The 24,532-nt window shown below is 29.1% G+C and overlaps 1 protein-coding gene across 1 annotated transcript in view; it reads right to left on the bottom strand.

Moving 5' to 3' along the window:
• The window catches only part of qless (decaprenyl diphosphate synthase subunit 1 qless), a 456,058-nt gene that overhangs the window by 223,150 nt on the left and 208,376 nt on the right, over positions 1-24,532 (bottom strand). Inside the window, exon 2 of the mRNA XM_075374783.1 lies at positions 21,940-22,077. Coding sequence (XP_075230898.1) covers positions 21,940-22,077 — 138 coding nt within the window. The remainder of the gene's footprint in view (positions 1-21,939; positions 22,078-24,532) is intronic.

Below are 24,532 nucleotides of genomic sequence, written 5' to 3'. Positions count from 1 at the left end.
CTGACAGATATTTTACGTCATTATCTATGATATAAACTATATATATATATATCAGTCTCCTTAATATAAAATAATATTATAAAGACCATTTCACTGAAAAATTTTGTAAAAGTTTTATAATTGTTGTTTTAATATTCTTTAATTTTGAAATAAGCATATTTGTCTATGTTAAGAGTAAACCGTACCTTTTTTACTTATTTTCTGAAATAGCCGCATTCCAAAATAAATTAATTAAATGTTCCGGTAAAACTTACAACTAGGTAATCATAGTTTTATTTCTAGATTAGGAAAAAATGGTGGAAACAGAAGTGAAGGAAAAAGGATAGTCTGAATTTAATAGAACACCAAGCTCTGAAATTATTATTTTTTCAGATAATAAATCTAATACAATTACATATTACAGGTTTATTAAAAATGAAATACTTAAAAATTATAACATAAAGATTATGTAAATGGTACCTATCGTACACAACATAAAAATCGCAAATGACAGTAAAATTTTCATTTTCATAAAGTTTTACTTAAATAAACCGTTTAATTTCAAAAAAGTTGAAGATGACAAGAATATGTCAGTAATAAATTTAGTCTACGAACAGATAAAAGCTAATGAATGGCACTGCTAATCCTTCAGATTTCATTATGGCAATATCACTGATATCTCTCGGAAATTCGAAAATCCATAGGCGCACTAAGAAATGTTCGTAAATTCTAACTATCTTCAATCAATCCGACCTCATTGTGATCCCTATACCCGATTTCCCCAAGATTTTCCTAGATTTTATTAATTCTGAAGCAACGTAATCTATCTGGTAAGCTTTATGATGCTCCATTATCGATTGTTTCACCTCTTTGATGGATGGTCTAATCACGTGGGATTCAGAAGACTGAATGAACTTGAAAGTATATTATAACTGTTGCATATTTCTTTCCTTTGAAGTTCAATAATTTGCTGAAGTAATTCATCTATTCCTTAAGAATGTCTTGGAATGTGCAACAAAATCCCCATTGCTATATTTTGTTATGTCTACTCCTTCCTTAAAAACTTTCTTAAACCCAGAGCAGAACTCGCGAATATTCTTTTCTTTACATTAAAGGTCTATTTATTTCTTAAAAATTCTCTTTTGCTCTGAAAACACGAAATTTACAATCACCCACCACAAAGGCCAGACTTAGCTCTTTTTGATTAAATCTGTTTGGGAAACTGAAAACTTTTTGGCCTTCCTAATCCCCTGAAATAGAAGTATAATCTCTCCTGATTACTGTTTTGTAATTATTATTCGACTCGTGCTAATTTTCTACCCTGAATAAGACTGACACATTCATGATTCAACCACAATAAAAATTAAAAAAAAATCGATATTGTCGGAATCTCATATAAATTCCAGAAGAGCGTGTAATTATTTCTTATAAAAAGCGTTTTGGTTAAATTCAAGATTAGATAATAGAATAAAAATAAAAGTTACGTAAAAAAGTTGTTTTAAAATCTGTTATGTAAGCAACAGCAAAAAAAAAGTATAATAATGATATAGAAAACGTAAGGTTCGGAACGAAATGGAATTTGCGATCGACAGAATTAAAAAGAGACCATTTATCAGAAAGAATCGGCTGGACCTATTGGAGTAACGAAAAATAATCAACTTCTATTTAAAAAAAAATAAAATGCTAAGGAAATCAGTTAAGTATATAGAACACAAAAATAGGTTAAAAACAGAATATAAAATGGAAGTAATTAGAGGCTTCTGATTTTTTATTTGGCATATTTAGATTCACTTATTTTTTCAGATTTTGGAGAACCTGATAGGAACTACTTTGGTATTACAGTGGTTGGATGTAATTGTAATTTTTTGCCAATACTTAACAATTATTGATTTTACAAACAAAAAAAAAACATATATATATTTGTAGCTGTATAAAAAATGAGATGATGAAGAGTATGAAAAATGTAAACTGCCAATCATCTCACGAAGAACGCTTACAATAAAAAAATCCCTATCATTTAACTCCAAATTGAGGTACTATAAAACTGTAGTCCTTTCAAAAGCACTATATGGGGCAGAACAAGAAATAGTAAAAGTAGGATAAAAAGGATTTACAAACATACAGAAAAAATAGGGAATTTAATCCAGAAAAGATTACAGTTTTATGGACACTGTGCAGAATAAACGACAAGATTGACAAAACAAATATTTAGTTTCTGCATAAACAGAGGTACAAACAAACACAAATTGGTTTAAAGAAACAGAAACAGATCTAAAAACATTAAACCTTCTAAGGCTCTGTGTAAAGACAGATAAGGTAAGAAAGTGATTCAAGAATCTAAGTCTCCAGAGAGAAAAAAGAAGCGTGTAAATCTCAAAAGATGGACGGAAGAAAGAAGACAACAGAGCAAAAGAATGAAAGCCTTTTGGAAAAAAAATAAGTCAAAGCTATGTAAGCGGATATAATATGATAATAATATAAATATATATATATATAATATGTAATATATATATATATATATTACTAACGGCCCGTTGGTATGGTTATACAATAAATAATAAAAATATAAAACCCTCTTACCAACAAATCTTTTTATGCGTTCAAGCGCTTTCGGAAACGAATTCTATCTTCAGGAACTTAATTTTTTTTATATAATTTTTAATAAAACTAAACCTTAGTTGTCATAAGTAAAATTTTATATAACGTGTATGAAATATATAACAGTGGTCGTCATGTGTTTAAAACTGTATCGACTTAACACGTCTTGTCATTATGAATGTCTCCTCCGTTATGGTAAACTAAAGATAAAAATTTTACCATAACGGTGGAGACATTCATGACAGGACCTTAAGTCGACACAATATTAAACATATGACGATCGCTGTTATATATTTTATACACTTTACATAACAATTTGACTTATGACAACGAAGTTTTAGTTTTATTAAGAATAATATTGAAAAAAAAAATTAAGTTCCTGAAGATGGAATTAGTTTCCAAAAGCGCTTGAACACATAAAATATTTGTTGGTAAGTGGGTTTTATATTTTAATTATTTATTAATATACTCGTATATTTACCTACAAAGCTCATAATAAATTTCCCTGGAATTTGGTTTTTTGGTTTACAGTCTACGATAAAACAAAATTGAGTTATCTCTTATAATCGAGTAAACTTGCTTAATTTCTGAATTTCTTAACCCCTTCCCATCAATAGAAAATATGTTTATATTATGCTTGTTTTTCCTAGTAGTTAGATCGTAAACTTTAAACGTAACAAAAAAAATTCAAAAAATACGTTTTTGAGAAATTATTTTCGTTCTTTATTTTAGCTTCAAAAATTGACCGATTTATGAAAAAAAAATCTGCAGGAAATCGATCTTTACTTAAAATTTTTTTGTTTTTGGTAATAATTTTACTAATAGTAATTTTAATTTAAAAACTCTATATTAAAATATTAATTAATAGTTATTGAATAAATTTGTACGTTTCTGTTTTAATTTTATGTTTGGTATTTTCTGATATGTTAAATTTTATTTAATTTATAAAATTCGTAAATAAAAAATTACAATAGATGATAATTTTGTTTTACCAAAATATATTTGACGCGTGTAATTTAGGCAATTAAGACATCTTCAGTAAACAGTTGAATAGTGTTTTAAATTAATTAATCTGTAATATTCATTACATTCAAACGACTAGCACTAGATAGGGAATCTTGGAGAGCTGCATCAAACCAGTCAAATGACTGAAGACAAAAAAAAATTCATTACATACTAAAAAAAATTATAAGAGAATTATAAAAAAAATTATTATCTTTTATAAATTATTTTATCACAAAAACAATTAAATAATAAATATTTTAATCGACAACCAAAGAATATATTTCAAAATAAGTCAGCTGTATTTCTATGTTGTTATATGAAGAAGATGCCCATATAATCTAATATTTACATAAAAAATTCATAATGGCAAAACTGAACAAGTATCTGCAAATAATACTTAACATAACAGACAATTCGTCTCATTAGTATTCAAAACCTGCAGACCGACAAATTTAATAGCTTCTTGACTGTATTTTTTCTTTTTTTTAAATACTTTTCTTTGTCGCTTGTATTTCATACAAATTCTTGACAAGCTCGGTCGGCAACGTTTATACGTGCATAAATATGACAAAATGTCAATACACTACGGGTTCTAAGAATTGAAAACAATAATTAAATAAGTACGAGTATAGGTATTAAATATTACTAAAATAAATAATACTAGTAACAAAAATGACTATAATTAACAAAATAATATATTTTATAATGTTTTAAGAACATCTATTGAAAATAGAGAAAATAAACTAGTAAAGAATAAACTATGCTCAGAATTAACTTAAAAAAAATAATGCACCAAAAAACACGCTACAGGCCTTTCTTACAAAATTACAAATTACACATTTATCAAAATAGTAAATAAATCCGCGGAGATTCTCAAAATACTTTAAGCTTTAGAAATATTTTTTTTGTCTTGTGTGTTCTCTTAATATTTAAACTAAACAAAAATCATCACTTATGATAATTTATGTATAGTCCTTTTTAGATAATCATACGACTTTGTTTATTAAATTTTAACACTTGTTTCATAACCGTAAATTTTAAACATTTTCTTTATTATATGTACAGCGATTTTTTTTTCCGAGAATAATGATTTTTAATTCAAATTAGTTGATTTCTAATCCTAAACCAGCAAACGGATATTCTAAAAACTAAAATAAAAAAGCAATTTTTTAAATAAACGTATTTGAAAACTCAAAATCATTGTAAAGATAAGAAAAAAATAATAAATTTAAAACGTAAAAAATCAAAACAAATATTATAGTAACTAATAAATAACAAATGATTCGTTGGAATTTAAACCATCACCGAGGTCTACTACGATCTAGTAATTTACTTCTACTAAACAAGACCGGTTTTTTCTTTCACCCAGAATCGGATACAAAGGTATAAAATTAATGACGGTAATAATACATAAAATTGCGGAAAATTTTATATGAACCAAAAGGATCGACTTACATTGTAAGTACAGTAGCGAAAAAAATTAATCCGAACACAGTATTTTTAATAGAAAATTTTATTTTTAAAAGAAAAAATGTTTAATAGTCAAACTTATTCAAATCGTTTGTGTCCTCCTTTGTTTTTGATTATCTCATTAATCCTCTTTGGTATTCATTCCACTATAGAACAATAATTTTTGATTTCTTCATCACGAAACCAAAGCTGTATCACTGAACTAATGTCAGTTTTTGTGCCACAATTCATTTTCCCAAGTCTTCTTTTTAGTATGGTCCATAAATTTTCAATCGGATTCAGAGCGGGGAGTTTCCTGGCCACAAGAGCACTCGAATTTTCTGGTTTTTGAAAAACTCTTTTGCTTTCTTTGACGTGTGACATAGTGAAAGGTCCTGTTGGATCATCTGCTGTCTTACGAATGTAGCTACTCTCTCCCTTTGGGCAAAGGAATGAGTTACGTCTGAAAAAATAACTTTTTCCATATCTTAATAGTTCATTCTTTATGTTTCTTTATCCATCGAAGTTTTCTTGTATCCATAACCTGTGTCAATAACTGCTTCTTTTTAGGTTTCCGAGGAATTCTTCGCGCTTCCAACAATCTTCTACGGACTGTAATATCAGAAACATTAGTCCTACTGGCTTTCAAGTCCCCCTATTATGGTCAACAGCTGACAATCGTGGATTAATTTTGCTTTTTCTTATTAGTAATCGATCCTGTGTAAGCGAAGTTTTCTTTTTCCGTCTACATTTTCCTTTTCTCTTTGGAGAGACCGAACCTGTTTCCCTAAACCTTTTCACGATTTCGTTTACAGTATCTAACCCCACACTACACTCACTGGCAATCTGTCTTTCAGTCATCTGTGTGTGTTAGGATACAGCAACAATTTTTGACTGCTTTCGTGGGGGTTATATCCATTGTATTAACTAGAAACGAATAACAAACTCATAACAGAAACTCACAAGGTCACCAAAAACTAATTGACAATGAAATATAAAACCACAAAAACCACTAATTCTGTTTGTATATGAACTAACAACATAACCTGAAACACGAAACAACAAGAAGTCTGACACAGAATGAAAATTCCCTACAACAGAACAAAAATTCCCTTTGTTCGGATTAATTTGTTCTCTACTAAGCGAAGAGAACCAAAAATATTTCTCAGATAATAAGTTGTCCCTTCGTTCTGGTTCTCTAAACGTTGAATATTAAAAAACTGTTTATCGGAAACGAATGCGTGGTAATTTAAAAAAGTATTTTTACATTATGCCCACTATATATTCCAAGTGAAATTAAATTAAAATAAAAATAAATTACTTTAAAATTTAAATAACTTGAGTGCAGATTTAAAAATAAAGAAAAACTAACTTGAAAATTAAGAATTTTTAATTATACCGAATTGTTAAACCACGCTATCACAGCTTTATATAGCATAACCTAATTTACAACAACAGAAATCTGAGTATTTTCTTCAAAATTGCAGTATTTTATTACGTTAATAAGTGCTAAACTATTTTAGTATGTTTTATTCATACACTATATGTAAATCACTACTGGTGAAGTCCTGCCCTTCCAGGCTTTATTGATTTTAAGTAAGAATCACGGCAGAAAATTAAAGCAAGACTATATTCTAGAATATGAATAAAAAAACCCGCACAGAACCAGTCAATTTTAAAAATAACATACATAATAAAAACAGCAGCTAAGAAGTTTAGGTTAACAATATTTGACTTTTCTACGTAGAGGAATATATGAACTTTCTTTAGGAAAATATTTCCATCTACCGATTCAGCATAATATCAATGATTTTACTCGTATTTATCTACATAAATTTATGGATGTATTTATTCCAATAATTTTATGGACGTATCATTTAAATAATATCAATGATTTTATTAATGGACGATCTTTTCCGGAGTACACTCGATTGTCTAATAAGTCTCATTCATAAGTAAATAAAAAATATTAAAGAACAGCTTTATCCAAAAAGTAACCGATTTTAAAGAATTAAAATGTTACGTTAAACAGCAACAGGAAATAGTTTTACTCGTTAAATTTTTCTTCCACCGTGCTCTTATACATAAGAGCTGCTTTCTCATCTCATCTATTCACCACTCACTATCCTATATGTATTCTCGTTCATGTATTTTGTCACTAATTGTAACTTCATCAATTCTTATTTACAGGGTTAGAACAGCTGTTAATAACGAGTAGAAGGGAATAGAGAGAAAATAAAAAAAAAAACGTCTTAAGAAATTTATCTGGTGGGGATAAACGGTTAAAGCGATTCAATCCCTTTCGATGTCAGTTCTTTAATATCGCTTTCGATGTCAGTTCTTTAATATCGCACATTCTAATCAATAAGATAGATGCTAAAGGAAAGGCAGACGCCATTTCACTTGTAGAACTACACGCCTACTAAAACCAAAATTAACCAGTACGAGTTAATATCAATAAAAAGGTAACATAAAACAAGAGCCATTAATAATTTTAATTATTAATCTCCTTTCGGTTTACAAATTACTTTTACAGCGGATCCAGTACGATTGAACAAACGTTTAATATATTTCAGTAACAACAAGAGGGCAAGCATCATTATCAATATCGTTGTTATAATGAAATAAATTCATTACGATAAGCTTTTTTAAGCGAACATTCATACAATTTATACGTGTCAAGTAATTACTTCGATAGAGAAACTCGTGAATAGAAAATAAGTTACGTACTTTCGTGAACGTCAATTAAGTTTATAAGATATGACTTTTCACGCGATAAACCATTTCAACATTTTTCTTAACGTCAGAAGTAACATTCTCTTTCACTATACATTAAGGTACCCAATCAGCTAAGATTTATATTTAATTATAGAACCGATATGTTATTATTAACTTAATTAGATTAAAAGAACCATGTAACAAATAACATAATATATAAATATACAAGCAGAAGTTATATGTTGGTAATAACATGAAATAAACAGTAATTACATTGAATGAATCATTAGAACTTCATCTTTAACGTGTAATTTAGAAGAAAGGATAATCAAAACATCGTGTATTACATGTTGCTTAAGTATATAACAATTCAATCACAGTTCGATTTATACATAAAGTTACCTAACAAGTAACATCACTTCGTGATTACATTTCAATTAGTAACAAACTACAAAAACATCAATCGATTAAATTACAATTACACACCAAAATTAAAACACTTCGTTCAAAGATTTAAGAAGTGGGGGTTATTTAAGAGGAAAATTAAAGTTACACAGCGATTTTTTAGGTTAAATTTTCTTAAAATTTGATATTTATAGATATATTTATAAATGTTATATTTGATGACAAAATTATATTTTGATATTTATCATAGATAACAGCTATATCACTATATCATACTGTATATATATATATATATATATATATATATATATATATATATATATATATATATATATGATAGTATATATCATAGATAACAGCTATAACATTAAAAGACGTTTTTCTTTCAATGTTATCTTATTTTAACTACTGACAATCAACTGATGAGAAAGTAATAATTTTCAATTTTATTTTCACTTTAATTCCCATTTATAAAACTATATATGAACAACTATAAAATTCATAATTAATCAGTAATCCCTGATGATGGAGGAATAATCCGAAAGCGCTTGGATAGTCAATACTCACAATTGTTGGTAAGTTATTTATTTCTACATAAGACGATTTTTTGTACTTTAATAAAAAAAAAAAACTGAACACCTAAACGATGGTAATTTAGTCAACCGTATTGAAAAATGGCATCCAAAATCAAATTTATTTTTCTCGTAAACGGCTCTACAAGATTAAAGAAATCTTTACGTAATCTTTCTCACGGACTATAGAGCATTACAAGAAAATAGTAGTTGTAATTATTTTCCCCTGAGCCAGGTTCCATGTACTAGTTCCTTTTCTACTTCTTGTCTTTTCCCAGCTAACTTTTTAAAATATAGCTTCCATTTTATTTTATATCGTTTATAAATTTCAATGTTTACTATTTTTACTTCCTTGTACAAACTAAAGGAAGTATTGTGATCGTGAAAAATTTTTTTTAGATTTTAACGGAAATATTAATTTCGACAATCCCTGAATCTTGTTCTGTTCCTGACTGTAACATCTAGTTGTGCACCTCCCATTTTGATTGCAAACGACTGAACCAAAAGTGTCCAAAAAAACTCAAAATCCAAACAATTTTGGATTTTGAATTTTTTCTTAACTGCAGTAATCAGCCCTAATTGAGAGCTTTTCAACTATATATCATAAATGGTACCTATTTTCATGGGTTCCAGAGTTATAGCCAAATATTTGAAATATTATGTAATATTTGGATCTTACAAGGGGAAGGCACATCGGTTCGAATCAGACTTCATTTCCTTTTTTTTTAATTTAAATATATAGATTTATTAATAATTATTAACCTCTGTAAAAAAAAAAGTCTGTATATGTAATTTAATAGGCGTACAAGGAAATCAAGTGATGTTCACATCAGATTTATTTACACTATCCACTCATTATTCTAGCATTACTTTAAAAAATTCTTCTCTTTTCAAGATATATCCTGACAATTACCTTTCCTACTCTGAACTGATCTATTTTCGTAAACTTCCCTCAATACTTATTAAATTTTCACGTTTTTATATTAATTTAATCTTCTTAAAGCAATTAAAATGCCCAAATTTCCTTTTTATCTTTTTCTTAGTATACATACAATACAATCTACACAGAAGGGCACTCAAAATACATCACTTCATAATCTTACTACATCATTTAATATTTCTTTCTGTTAAATCCTTCAGTAGCCATTCCTATTTTAATTTTATATCATTTTTACTTTTAAAACCAAAATAAATAAATAATAAAGAAGAGAGATAAATTTAATAAATAAAAAACCCTGTCTACACAAACTTTATTAAATTATTTGAATATTTCCATAAAAAAATGTAAACAAATTTTTGCATTACAAAAGAAAAGGAAATATATTATTTCTGCGAATAATTTGTGGGAAATCATACAATTAAAAACTAATATTAATTTCATAAAAATAATAATACACTTTAAATGAAATAAAACTATTTTAAAATCTGTTTGTTCGCGTATTCTGGGATCTCACGAGAACCAACCGACCGGATTGCTTTCAAATTTGTAGATACATTTGTGTTATACCAGGGAAGATTTTAAGCTGTAGATTGAAACCCTGGTTTTCTTAGAGGTGAAGTACTGAATTAAATCTTTAGCGAAAAATCTTAAGGGAAGGAAGCTAAAAATATTCATTAAAGAAAACAAAAGATGCTAAAACATACGATTTCCAAAAAAAAACCCAAGCTGACAAACATTTCAATTTAATATAGGACATATTAAAGGGCACATTATTAAAGGGCGTGCAGGTGACAATTTTGAAAATGTAGTAATCGTAAGTATTATTTTTTCAAATTTATTTAAACACACGCACACGCGCACACACACACACACACACATACACACATTTATATAGGTTACGACACTCCCGGTAACGTTAAGGATTCCAACGCAGAGTCATACACCTAAATCGGTTCAGCCGTTGAGTTGATACGTTGGAATAAACATACATACATACACCCTAAATGCATTACATTCCTTTTAGGGCAGTCGTAAAAAAACAAAATCCCTTTCGGCACACCGGAAGGCAGAGGTAGAGATCTCGCGATACTCCTTTTGCAGACTCTCCTTGCCGACTCACATCTCGCAGATTGACATCATAACGACTCGCCTAAACTGATTTTGCAGTTTTTTTTAAACCTAACCATTTTTAACTGGTCTTCCCCGGAGTATTTATTCTCTTATCTTCTTTACCTGACGGACCAGACCCCAGTTGAGAGTGAGAACGATCGTCCGAGCTCTTTCGTTCCCATGCATTCCAAACTTGGGTCCGGTAACTCTTCTGACAGAAGAACATTTGATTTAGGTGTGTCAGTGGGCAGTATTACAAAAGACGATTGTTAAAAAAACCTGTTACCTTTACTAAAAGGGTTCCTTTCTAGATTTCTCCCATTATTATACTTTCTACTACTTTCTTCTTAATTAGTAGGAATCCATTACTCAGGTCCGCTATACCCGTCTTGTTACAATGCAAAAATTAATCAAATTTATTGAATCAAAAAGACTAATACAAAGCATTAACGGCATGTGATTATAAGACATCACTAAATTATTATGTAATCTACTTTACACGAATTCAGTAACAAAGATTAAAAAAATACACCACAAATAAAAAAGGATCGGTTTATATATATAAAATAAATCACGGTAAAGAATGCTTCCTTAGAAACATTAACACACATTTCTACTCCGATAAAAGCCATGTTTTATTTAAGTACAACTTCGTAGGTAGAACTTTCGCTATCGTATAAACAGACCTACAAATTACATAACCTAATATTACGTATTACATAAAGATTATAATAATAATATTGAAAAAGTACATACGATGTTTTAAAAGTAAATTCAACAAATAGAAACTAAACGTTTGATAAAAAAAAAATACCCTTTTATAAGTTTTAATTTATTATATAATAAATATATGGTATGTTACAGTTAAGAGCTTTTCATATTAATAATTATAATAATAAATACAATAGAAATTGTTTATTAGTTCAACAGAGTAGATAGAATTACATGAATAAATACACAATAAGCCAATAGAGTTTTTTTTGTGAAATCATAGTCACACATTCAATTAAGTATTGTTTTTACGTTATGATCACTACGGACGGTATAACAACTTTTATTTAATTCGCCTCATTTTTTTGTTTTCCCTTTTTCAATATTCCATCGTTTCACAGCGCCGTTTCTTTTTTCTTCCAACCAGAGGATCTAGTTTTAAGGGTGATTATTTTATTTTCCGTAGGAAACCTTCCTTTTTTTGGATTTTTTCTAAAGATTTCTAGTATACTAGATTTTATTATCAAAGATCTATTTTTCTCTAAAGCCTTTTCTAACTTCTAAGAACAAAGTTCATTCAGCATTTTACTTTTTTTCAAAAAATTCAAAAATATTTTTGTACAAACGATACCATTAATCATTAACATTTTCTTTCTTATCGAATCAAGGTTTTTTGTACATTTTGAAATTATTTTTTATTCTCCAGATTTCACTATTTTTGGGTTATAAAAGTCTCTTAAAAATGTTTTTTCTTTTTACAAATTTAAGAATTTGTTTATCAGAAGAAGAATAAAAAAGTCCGATGCGTAAAGACTTTTGGGTTTAATTATTGCGTTTAAAGTCTTGTATTGAGTTCATGAAAAAACATTTTTTATTAAAGTTACCTTTTTTATTCCGTACGCTTTCTTCATTTTCCCAATTCTTTCATGGATTCCCATTTTTTTTCCTAACCTTTTTATACGAAGTAAAGGAAGTATTGTGATCGCGAAAAATTTCGGTTTTCAGATTTCAAGGGAAGTACCCATTTTAACCATCCCTGAATCCATTTTTACTAGTTTCGGCGTGACGTCTGGGTGTACGTACATATCTCGCATAACTCAAAAACGATTAGCCGTAGAATATTGAAATTTTGGATTTAGAACTGTTGTAACATCTAGTTGTGCACTTCCTCTTTTGATTGCAATCGACTAGACCAGAAGTGTCCAAAAAAAGTAAAAAATTCAAAACATTTGGATTTTGGACTTTTTCTTAACTGCAGTAATAAGCCCTCATTGACAACTTTTCAACGATATATCATACGTGATACTTATTTTCATTGGTTCCAGAGTCATATCCAATTGAAATTTTAATTAATGAAATATTTGGATCTAAGAAGGGAAAGGCACATCGGTTCGAATCAGACTTAATCTACTTTTTTTTTTAACTTTTTTTTTAATTTAAATATATTGATTTATTAAATATATTGATTATTAACACGTGTTTGTAAATTTTTTTACAATAATAACTCAATAATAACAATAAAATAAAAAAAATATGAAAAAAACAGAAATTATTAGTGAAATAAAATTTTATGTACTTTTAAAAATGCGTATATGTAATTTAATTCGCACTATTACATATGTAATAGATTTGGTGAAACATCTGATTATTTAATATTATTTGGAAATTATAATTTAGAATCGTTTTATTGTTTGATTTTCTAGTTTAATTTCTGTTACATTTTATTTAATTATTCTGAATTTTTGTTTAATTTTATCTACATTAAGTTAACTACAGAATGACTGTGAAAAATAGACCCTCACAAGAACAACATATACATTGAGGCATGCATTCCCGATCTATGATAAATTATAAAAAATTCTTATCTTTTAGTTCATTACTCCTCTGATATTGTCGAACAATATTCTTCCTAAGTCGGAGTTGATCATCATTTCGTTTATTTGTTGCCGATCATTTAATTGATCTTTGTGTTGATATAATTCTTCTGATCTTAATTTGTGTACGCGTTCTCTAGTTTCAGCAATTGTGTAACTGTTCACTTTATTAAAGAATTGGAGAATCGTATCTCACTTTTAAATGAAATAAGTTTAAATGAAGTGCAGAAAAAAAATGTGTATATGTAGGTAATTTAATAGGCGTACAAGGAAGTCACGTGATGTCTACATCAAATCTTTAACATTTGTCATGAATTTAATTTTTTCTTTGGAAATTTGTAATCCGGAGTTTTCCACTATTTCTTGGAGAAAGTTATGTTGAATCTCTGATGATCCAAAATTTTATGTTAGAACTGACAAATCATCTGTGCGAAAGATACACAGCCGATTTTGATTACTTTTTTCGCTCCTACAATTATGGGACAAATTTCTAATTCTTCTAATTTGTTAAATTAAATTTCGTATTACAGTTACTCAAGGTCACCAAGTGAGGATAAAATGTTATAAGGAATATTGTTAAATTATTTTTAGTCTACTTTTACTCATCATTTTATTAATTTCTTTATTATACAGTTAATACCCCTCTTAATGTTTTATTATTTTGTAAAAGGCATTACAAGTTCAACTATTTTGTTGAAACAATAAAAAACTGGCAACAATGTTGTCGAACTCTTACGATGTTTCTGGGCTCAGGCACTTCATTGTGAAATATAAAAATCAGGAGGATTGGGATTGTTTGACCAACAGCATCCTGCTCACTGTAATTTACTATCAGCTGATAAAGTAAAAATTACAACGAAATAAATTTTCACATTATCTAGAATTAAGTGTAACTTTTTTTACATACGGAAAAAATTACCAATTCCCTTAATTTAAAAAAAAAATTCTTTATATAAAACCTGATTTAAAATCTTAAACTACTTGTATATTAATAATAAAAATCTTAAAAACAATAATGAAGATAAACCGAATTGAATTAATTCCAAAAAAATGATTGATTTACGTATAAATTTTTTTTTTTAAAGTTGACAACACAGTTATAGGACTTTCCCGTCACACGGTTTTTTTTCTCATGCACGGCTTACACAAAAAAAACTTAATTTAAAATATTTATCATTTTATTTAAATATAATATTTTTTATTTAATTCAATGATTCTATCTAACTAAAGCGCGCACGCATACCGTATTCATTCGCGCAGGTGTAGCGGTACCAGCAGCCACTTTAAATATTATTCGTTTATTTAACTCTACCATTCACCTGTGACGTTACAATATAGCGGACGACTACAGCAGCTGTACATCAGTGTTACATTAGCGCTCCTTGTGTTGAGAGGGGGTACTAGTGACGTACTATACCCACTTAGCCACTAGTTTATTTAGAAATTTTTTAGGGTAGGGGTACGACTCTTTTTCGACTTTTTTTCTTTTTGTAAATATTTTTTAATTGTTAATAAATGAGCCTACGAAAAATATGACCTTAATTAGGCGAAATCGACAGATACTGAGGGTGACGTTGCTCTACAACCTCACCCCCTTAAAGTGAAAATAAAAGGTTAAATTTATAATTTAAAATTTTATGACTTCAATACCTCATATACAGAAGTAGTCTGACCAAGTTCGGTCAAAATCGGCCCAGTAGTTCTGGAGATATAAAGTGATTTAGAGGCCAACACAGAAAACTCATCCCATGTACGAAAATTAACATCCGGAAAATTTCCATCCGGTTTTTTGGATTTCTTAGGTGTCAAAACGCCAAGATCCAGTGAAAACCTCATATGCCCAAATTGGACCGATTATAATATTCCCTCCTAAAGCTATAGCTTTCCTATAGTGCTAGGCGAGAAAGTAAAAGTAATTTATTAGCAATTATTATTTTTTTTTTTTTTTTTAATTTTCAACTCGTTTTTTATGATGTTGATTTAATATTATTTTTAAATTTATTTATTTTTTTAAATTTAGAACATGATTACGCTAAAAGAAACCCGCTGCCGCATGAAAAAACCGTATAATTTTTTCCCACGTTTTCAAATAACTCTTGAAATTTTACTAAAATACATTTCAAATATCACAATAACATCAATCTATACAGTCTTACCGTATAGCTACCAGTTACTAATCTATGTTGTCGTTAAAAATTTCTTAAAATAATGAGGATAACGTAATTATTATTTGTTAAAAATAAATCATCCAATGAAGTTATCTAAAATGAATTTTTGACGGGTCCACTAAAATTACTTCCTCTATAAAATAAAATTTAAAAAAAATCATTGAAATCGATTCTTTTGTACAAAATTGACGTACATATAAAAAAAGTATAAATACGAGGCAAATTACATGTTATTACGTTAATGAAATCTATTGCTATAAAGCTTTTAACAATTAAATAGTTACGCTGATATCAGAAGGAATCATCTTATTTAGTGGTAGGAACACACGTTTTCAGATTCAAAAACTTTTAATGGTGAGAGTTCCAAAGTATCTCCTTATAACAACAAATTCACACTTCAAAATCAGGCTTATCTCAGTTAAGATTTGTAAATAATATCAAATTTAAAAGTACGATTACAAAAAGCTTAAGACTTAATAATTTTGAAATTAACTTCAAATATATAAAATATACCACACGAAACTAATTTTTTGATTCTTCATAACAAAAAGAGCAGACAAAATTGAAAAAAGTCACATACATGTACATCTAGATACCAAATAACTGAAGCAAAATAAAACTTGTTAATAAGATTTAATTAAATCATAAAATAATTAAGAAAAAGGCAACACTTATATTGCTGTGTTTTTAAAAATGTATTATAAATAATAATAATGTATTTAATAAGATAAAAAGTCAAAGCTATAATACAGTGCCAAATATAAAAACTGAAATTTTTCTATAAGGAAATAATTAGAATTTAAGGACTAGAAAATAAATTAAAATAGTGAATTACTGATCAATAAAATAAATATTAATAAAAAGATATGACGTCCAACTAAATAACATATCCATATAAATTTACAAAATAATAATTAACCTAGGAAATATCTTTCAATATCAAGGATATTGTAGCCTAAACAAGAAAACATAATTAATTAACTATATTTCAAATTAATTAGTAAATCAATTAAAGATTAATTACGATCAGGAAACAGATAAGGTTTTGAACTGAAGTACACTTTTTTCAATTTAATCGTATTAATTTTATATAAGATTTTAGCAAAAATATTTAAAACAGACAGGGAAATTTAATTAAAAATACTTAATAAAAATAGATTTATTACTACATTATAAATTATTTAACGAAAGAGAATTCGAACTGTTAAATAATGATAACGTAATCATTAATTAAGCGTAAAAATAATTTTATGTATAGCGATCAACGAGAAATTACCAAAACACTAGACAGCAGGAGTTCACCCGTTGCTTAAAAAGGGTGTCAGAGATCAGATCCTAATAATTACAGAGGAATTACTTTGCTGGATTGTACGTACAAAATTTTATCACGAATAATGTTAAATAAAATTAAAAATACTCTAGAACCACAACTCTGAGAATATAAAGGCGAATTTAGACAGTACAGAAGTTGCTAAGATCAAATTCTAAATTAAAATTAATTATGGAAAATTATACAAAAAAATGTTTATTTCATTTATAGACTAAAAACCGTACGATTATATTCACAGACAAACCCTGTTAAAAATTCTAAAAAATATGGATTACACCCAAAATTAGTGCATACTAGAAAAAAGGTGAGCCTATGGCCCGTCGCAAAAACGTTACATGGTTTATGTTTTATTATGCATGATTTTGTTAAATGTTTTTATCAACTGTAACTAAATAACGTTCATGAATTTAGCGAACAACAAAATCTTTTACAACGAAAATTCAGAACGTTTTTGGCTGTTTCTTGAGTTTTTTTAACACAGCTCTAACCCCAATGTTTTCCTTTTTTATCCCCAAAACACAAATATAATTTTAGATAAATCGTTTGAACGAACGAATGAATCGTTAGAAAAGAATAAATCGTTCGTGCACTGCGCGTGGCTGCCCAGCGCACCACGTGGTCCGCTCTGTTACAATAGCAGCTAAAATAAAAATGTGAGCACATACGTCAAACAAAAAACCCACGTACCATCCCTTTTTATGGAAGATATAATTGGTCTGAGTTTAATAAACACAAAATCAAAAGTAAAATTCAAAGGAGAAATCTCCGAAACTTTTACAATAAAATCGGGATTAAGACATGGTGATGGACTTTCGCCACATATTTTCAACATTGCTCTGGATTTTATCATGAAATTATTCTCCAAAGAAAACCAACAAAATATAAAAATCGGAACTGGGATCAACGCAATAAAGACAAACTGTTTGGGATTTGCTGATGATCTAGCCGGTATTAGCCCAAAATACAGAAGAAGTTAAAAAGCAAATAATCAGCCTGGAAAAAATTGCTGAGAAAATTAGAGTTATAATTCTATATGAAAAGATATTCATGAAACCATCGTGCATAAATAAGATATAAATTAATACAGAAGTTTGAATATTTGGGCGAAATTATAGATAACAGATTAATAGAAAATTCAATCTGGAACAACAGAGCCACAAAAATGAGAAACGCTCAAATGTTAACAAAATCAACATACAATAAAAAATGTTTGTCAATAAACGCAAAAATGTGACACTAAAGAACAATAATTTTACCAAAAGCACTTTATGCTTGCGAAACATTATTCCAAATTACAAGTGACCAAACGATCAAAACAGAACGAAGATTAATCAGAACAGACATGGAGAATCAACAGTATCGAGAATCGTTTACAAAAATATTACAGAACCAATTACTGATCTAATAAAAAACGAACTTTTTCGCACTTTTCCGCATCATAAGAATGCCAGAAAATAGATTACTAAAACAACTGGTAATCAGAAGCCTGAGCTTGAATAATGGTAGGAAATACGTAACAGAAATAACGACGTAAATAACGTATTAACGAAATAAATAAAGACTAAAAATTGAAGACGTAAATGATAAAGCAATAATTACTTTAAAAACAAGATATTTTTTTACAGTCAAAATTACCCGAAATATAAGGGTTTCGGACGAACTAAGAAAATTTAGATCCGATAACTTAAAGAAATATTGACAAAAACAGAAGATCAACCCAACGAAGAAAGTCAGAAGGAGAATTGACAAACTTAAGTGAGCCAATGTGGTCCTAAAATAAAAAAAAGGGGCTATGTACTCTTTTAAACGTAAAAAATCAATCGATAAAGTTAAATTCACTAAAAACACTAATTGAATAAAATTGAATACTTAAATTATGTATTCACTAACAGGTTGGATCGAAAAATCAAAAAACATGTAAAACTTAAAAGAAGGAATCTGTAAAAACAGAACTTTCTTTTTATTAGTCATAGATTCTCCAATAAGAAAAAAAATTAACTTAAAACCTTCTCAAAGTTCAAAAAATATAACGTAAAAGAATTATTTTTATCGGATCAGCGGTTTTAAAGATTTAAGCGAAGGTCTATGTCAATACAAACATAAAAACGAAGAATATTCAAATTTGTGCACGTTAAATGAGATCACTATATTTATTCAGCGAATGCAATCGATTTTTTATCAATTATAATGAAAAAATGTTTATGAAGTACAAATTTCAGAAATTCATTACCGTATTTTAAATTTTTGAGAAAAGGAAATACAATTTAAAATAAACAGAAACGTGCCTGTGGCTGTAATAAACATTATGAAATTTAAATATCTTATATAAAGACTGTTTTTTAAATTTCTGAGTTTATAAGATTTTCTTACCTTATAATTTTTTCGAATTTAAAAAAAAAAAACGGCTGAGGAATTAAATTTAATAAATCTCAATCTCACACTGGGTAACAATAATATAAAGTTAAATATTTAAACCATGCACAAACCTGAATCAGTTATTTCTTATTTGAATCTGTATTATAAAATAACCTCTACTTGTCCAGAATACGACTGGTATATCCATTCGTATAACCGATGAAACGAAATAATAAATTATGGTAAAAGGTTTGTTTAGATAACAGCTAGAAGAATCTCTGCTAGATTACGAAACTATAAACATAGAAAATCGATTTATTAGGCATTTTACAAACGAACAGTTTAGAATAATATATTTATAAATTAAAGAAGCAGTTCTTTCCCACGAATCAATTCAATATGTACTATACGGGTGCATATATATATATATATATACTTTACATCTTATAGTATTTTCTTAAACGGATTAATATTATGAATTTTAATTGGGCAACATACAAGGTGTCTCAAGAAAAATTACAAAGAATTTCAGGTCGTGCTCCACAAGTGATAATTAAGAAAAAAGTTCATATAAACACCGATCGAGAAAGTTCCGTTTCGTTTTCGAGGTATAGCTTGCGAAAAATTACGTCCAGATTTCTACAGCAATTATAAAACGTAACCATATTTAAACTCTGAAATTTAAATTAAGAGGTAAATGTGATGGTTTTTGACCTGAAAAATTGAAAAATTAGGTCCCGTTACTGTATCACTAGTATGTTTTGAGAAAATTATTATAAATGACACAAATTGGTGTCGCAAAAGACAGTATTTTAGACTTTACGTACGGGATGGGCGGCAAATCCTTTATAAATAATAAATCCAATTTAATCGGGCTCTACTGCTGCCAATTATCACCGCTGATATCGCTCATTGTTGCTGGAAAAGATGGGGAAGATTAGCCGTGGTAGGAATCGTCCGATGTTTTGTAGTGGGATGACCTTGGTTATAGTCGAGAGTGGAACGATGGCGGATACGAGTGCGTTCACTGTTGAAGAGCGTTTGTTAGCTTGCGTGTGGGTCCACAAACGTCAACACAGTGTTATAAAATATTGAAGAACATTAAAAACGCATCTTTGTGCGTTTTGGGAAATCGTTACCATTACGGCAAAGGTTACTGACATGGTTGAACAAGGTTTTTGCAACGGGAAATGTTCTTGATATTCCACACAGCGGGAGGCCGAGCACTGGAACTGAGATGTGTGCTGCTGCGGAAGCATCGATTCAACGATCACCGATGAAATCAACGCGCAAACGATCTGCAGAACGTTAGGCATTCCACGATCGACAATGCGAGACTATATGAGGAAGGACTTGGAAAATAAATGTTTTCGTCCAGCTACATTTGATGAGTTGAGGACAATGACCTTGATCGAGTGTTTGTGCATGTCAATTGTTGCTTGAACGCTTTCCGAAAGCAAGCGATAAAAAGAACGTCATGTTCTCAGACGTGCAATTCATCGAAGCTCTTGTATCCGAAATGTTTTTTTCTAGGTCAAAGACAATCCTGAATATTTTGAGGAAATCGATCATCATCATCCGTTTCATGTTTTGATTTGCGCTGGGGTGATAGCTGAATATCCTTCTTGGTCTTTATTTTTTCGATGGCGAAATTAATCAACACAGTTATCTGAGAATGATCGACGAGCGGTTGCTTCCAGAATTAACGGCAAAAGGGATCGCTGACATCATTACGTTCAGCAAGACGATGTTCAAGCGCACTTTGCTTTGAATATCCGCAGACGCCTCAATAAAATTTATCCGAATCACTGAATTGGAAGTGGGTCAGCAGAGCAACGGGCCGATAACCAAGGCCCGTTGCCTTGGCCAGCAAGAAGCACCGACACCTCACCAAACCTTACAATGCACTCTGGGGTTTTATAAAAGAAAAGATCCGAAAACGCAGATACGTCAACAACGAGCAGCTCCAAGACGCTGTGCGGTCAGCATTTGAAATGACCACCCCTGATATGCTGTTGAGGATGAACAACCGTCCATGGAGGCACTTACAGCTGTGCTTTGAACCCGCACAGACGTTTTAGATCCATAGAAGGTAAGCTGCATCTATCCTAATAACGTCATAACTGGCATAACTCGTGCACGAGTTCTTCAAAGAGTACGGAGCAACATGTCGCAACATCAAACGATTCACTCGCACGCGTTCGTACGGCTTTTATATTTATAATGAATAAACTGTCAGAAGAGGGCGGCAGTTTTCGCATTTCCCGGATTTGCCTAGTTGTTAATTTTTTTCCTTTGGGGCTATTTGAAGGGTAAGGTTTATGAATTGAATACCTACATTACAATCGAAGAAATGAAGGTGAACATTCAACAAGAAATCGACGGCATGGCATGACTACAACATTTTCTGTCAGGTTACTTTCAGTATAATTACTCGAATACGAAAACGAATGAGTAAGCAGGGGAGCATTTCGAACATCTTTTGTAAAAATATTATAAATATTTTTACAAAACCTTTCCAATGTGAATACAGAACTTAATTTATTTTGCGTTTACATCTTTCGTTTCATTCATATAATAATATTACAAATCGCAACTGTGCTTGATCTGCAGCGGTTCGGTTTTATGTTGTTGAACCTGTGTATATAAATTAAAAATTAAGTTATCAGATTTTTAGCATTAAGAGTGATAAAAAGTAAACAAAATTAAAAAATTTAATACTAACCTTCCGTATATCTTTATAAATATCTTTTAGATCATCTTCTAGCAGTCGATATGGATCGACCGGTTGAAAATCTGGCATTGAACCAGGACCAACTTGATGTGAACTTAGTGATCTGCATCCTGTCTGAGTTTTTGTATCCTGAAACATAAAAAAATTAAAGGATAAATATAAATTCAATCAAGTAGAAAAATAGTATTTGAATATACCCATTAGATCGGCGCTATAGCTGAACAACTATTGACAAAAATGACGTATAAAAGGCATTTAAAATGGGCTTTATCAATTATAATATGCATCTCATGCCAAGCTTACTAAGGTAAGTAATATAGTAAATAGATTTCCGCTGCCTTCTTCACCGATAAAATATAGATCATAGTGAGCCTTCCAAATGAATCCTTGACTATATTCGCAATAAAAACTTTCTTTTTCCCGTTTAGCCTCCGGTAATTACCTTTTAGATAATACTTCAGAGGATGAATGAGGATGATATGTATGAGTGTAAATGAAGTGTATTCTAGTACAGTCTCAGTTCGACCATTCATGAGATGTGTGGTTAATTGAAACCCAACCACCAAAGAACACTGGTATCCACGATCTAGTATTCAAATCCGTGTCAAAATAACTACATTACTAGGACTTAATCGCTTCGCAATAAAAACTAGCTAAACAGAAGTTAACACTATTAATCTCAGAAAAATTGATTGTTCCTTAAATTATCTACATTTGTCAAGAAAATTTAATTACAGCTGAGAAAACTTCAAGAGGTAATTTTTATCTTCAACAATGTAAAGAGGAGAAAAAGTGCTCTCATTTTAGACAAAAAACATCTTTAAAATTAGGAATACCGAAAGGTTTAGTTGGTACGCCTAAAAACCTTAAACTGTAAAAGGTTTTAACTGATCAAATTTTATTACCCATACTACAAAAAAGTTATTTATATTTTCCTACCTTACAGTTCTTTACTTTTATAGGTCAAGATATATAATCAACCAGGCTGAATAATTCTTACACCCTTTTTTTACCTGTTAGACCAACTATACAAACTATTTCCGGACTTCGATTGGTAAAATAATACTTTATAAGAAAAAGATACTTTACTTTAAAGTCAATAAATAATAACTCAAAATCATAACAACCAACGTTGGATAAAGGGTTAAAAACACGTACTTTAACGAGATGATATCAATTCAGAACTAAAAATATCAAAGAACAAATTACGAAATGGATCGTGCTCCATAATTCACATGCAAATCGTGAGCACATGACTTTCTCCCAACTTATATAAAAATTATATAATACAATATAAGATTTACACGGTAGTCTATAAAATATAACACTAAATCTCTTATTATTAAAAAAAAAAATCGTAAAAAAGAAAAATCTAATTACCAGAAAATAAATCCTTTTTTATTTAAAAAAAAGAAGACGTTTATAAGTTATGCTAAAATTCCTGGTTTTGTGTGTCATATTGGCGAAATTCTTAAACCATCTAAACTGAAATAGCATATTTTAAAAATTATACTTAAAACCCGTACTCAATAAATTATATCTAATCATAGATAATGGCTTATCTACCAAAAAAAGAAATTTACAAAAAATATAGCAATCGGTTTTGAGGGGAGAAGGTAATTATTTCGGAAAACCAAAAATTAAATGATGAAAACCCTCAGCAAATTATCTCAAAAATACTAAGATTTTATTACAATTTGTATTTATTTACTGTCAAAATTAAAAAAAAAAAAAAATTATTCAGTAAAAAGGTTAGATCCTTTAAAAATTTTACGAAAAACAAATTTTGCTGATAACTGTCATTGAAATGATTATAAAAAAAATAAGATATGCTTAACCGTAACTGGAGTAAAATAATAAGAAATATAAACCGTTGATATAAAGTCAAAAATTTAGAACTAATACGCATTTCGATAGTTAAAAAAACATCCTCAGTATTTGTTTTTTTTTTTTAATATTTTAAAACAATTTGTCTATATGTCGCGACTGAGTACAAAATAAAATTTGTTTTTATTTCTTCTTTGTCCTGTAAAAAAATTGTAAATAGCAGTATTTTGGGCGTGATTAATTTAAACGTAATTCCGAGCTAATCTTGCCCCCCTTACCCCGGAAAATTTGGCGTATTTTTTCGAAAGATATAAATAAAAATAATATGAATATACACAATATTAAAAAAAAAATTGATTTTGCATTATTTATTTTCATTTTCAGCACAGTCCAAACTGTAAGTGAAAAGGTTAAATTATAGAATAATTTTCATCACCAAAACACATAAAACATGGACTGACAGTATCTTAAAAAAATCAAACAAGTTGTGCTTGGACTGGTCAGATGATATAGATGAGAAACATAATACCAAACCCATAACGTAACCGCTGCAGAATCGGTAGGTTATGTTGGAATGAAATTTTATGAATGATACGGATAAATTAAATAAGAAAAACATAAAACAATTTAAATTTTGCATTTTTTTACCTTATTGTTACAATTGATGTTCAAAATGACCACCCTGGACATCGATGCACTTTTGTGCTCGACTGATCATATTGAGAGTTGTCTGACGCAAAACGCTTTTATCTATAGC

The sequence above is a fragment of the Lycorma delicatula genome, chromosome 9 (assembly GCF_047948215.1).
Source record: "Lycorma delicatula isolate Av1 chromosome 9, ASM4794821v1, whole genome shotgun sequence".
In the NCBI taxonomy this organism is placed as follows: domain Eukaryota; kingdom Metazoa; phylum Arthropoda; class Insecta; order Hemiptera; family Fulgoridae; genus Lycorma; species Lycorma delicatula.
The sequence above is the reverse complement of the archived record's forward strand: the minus strand, read 5'-3'. Positions and strand labels throughout refer to the sequence as shown.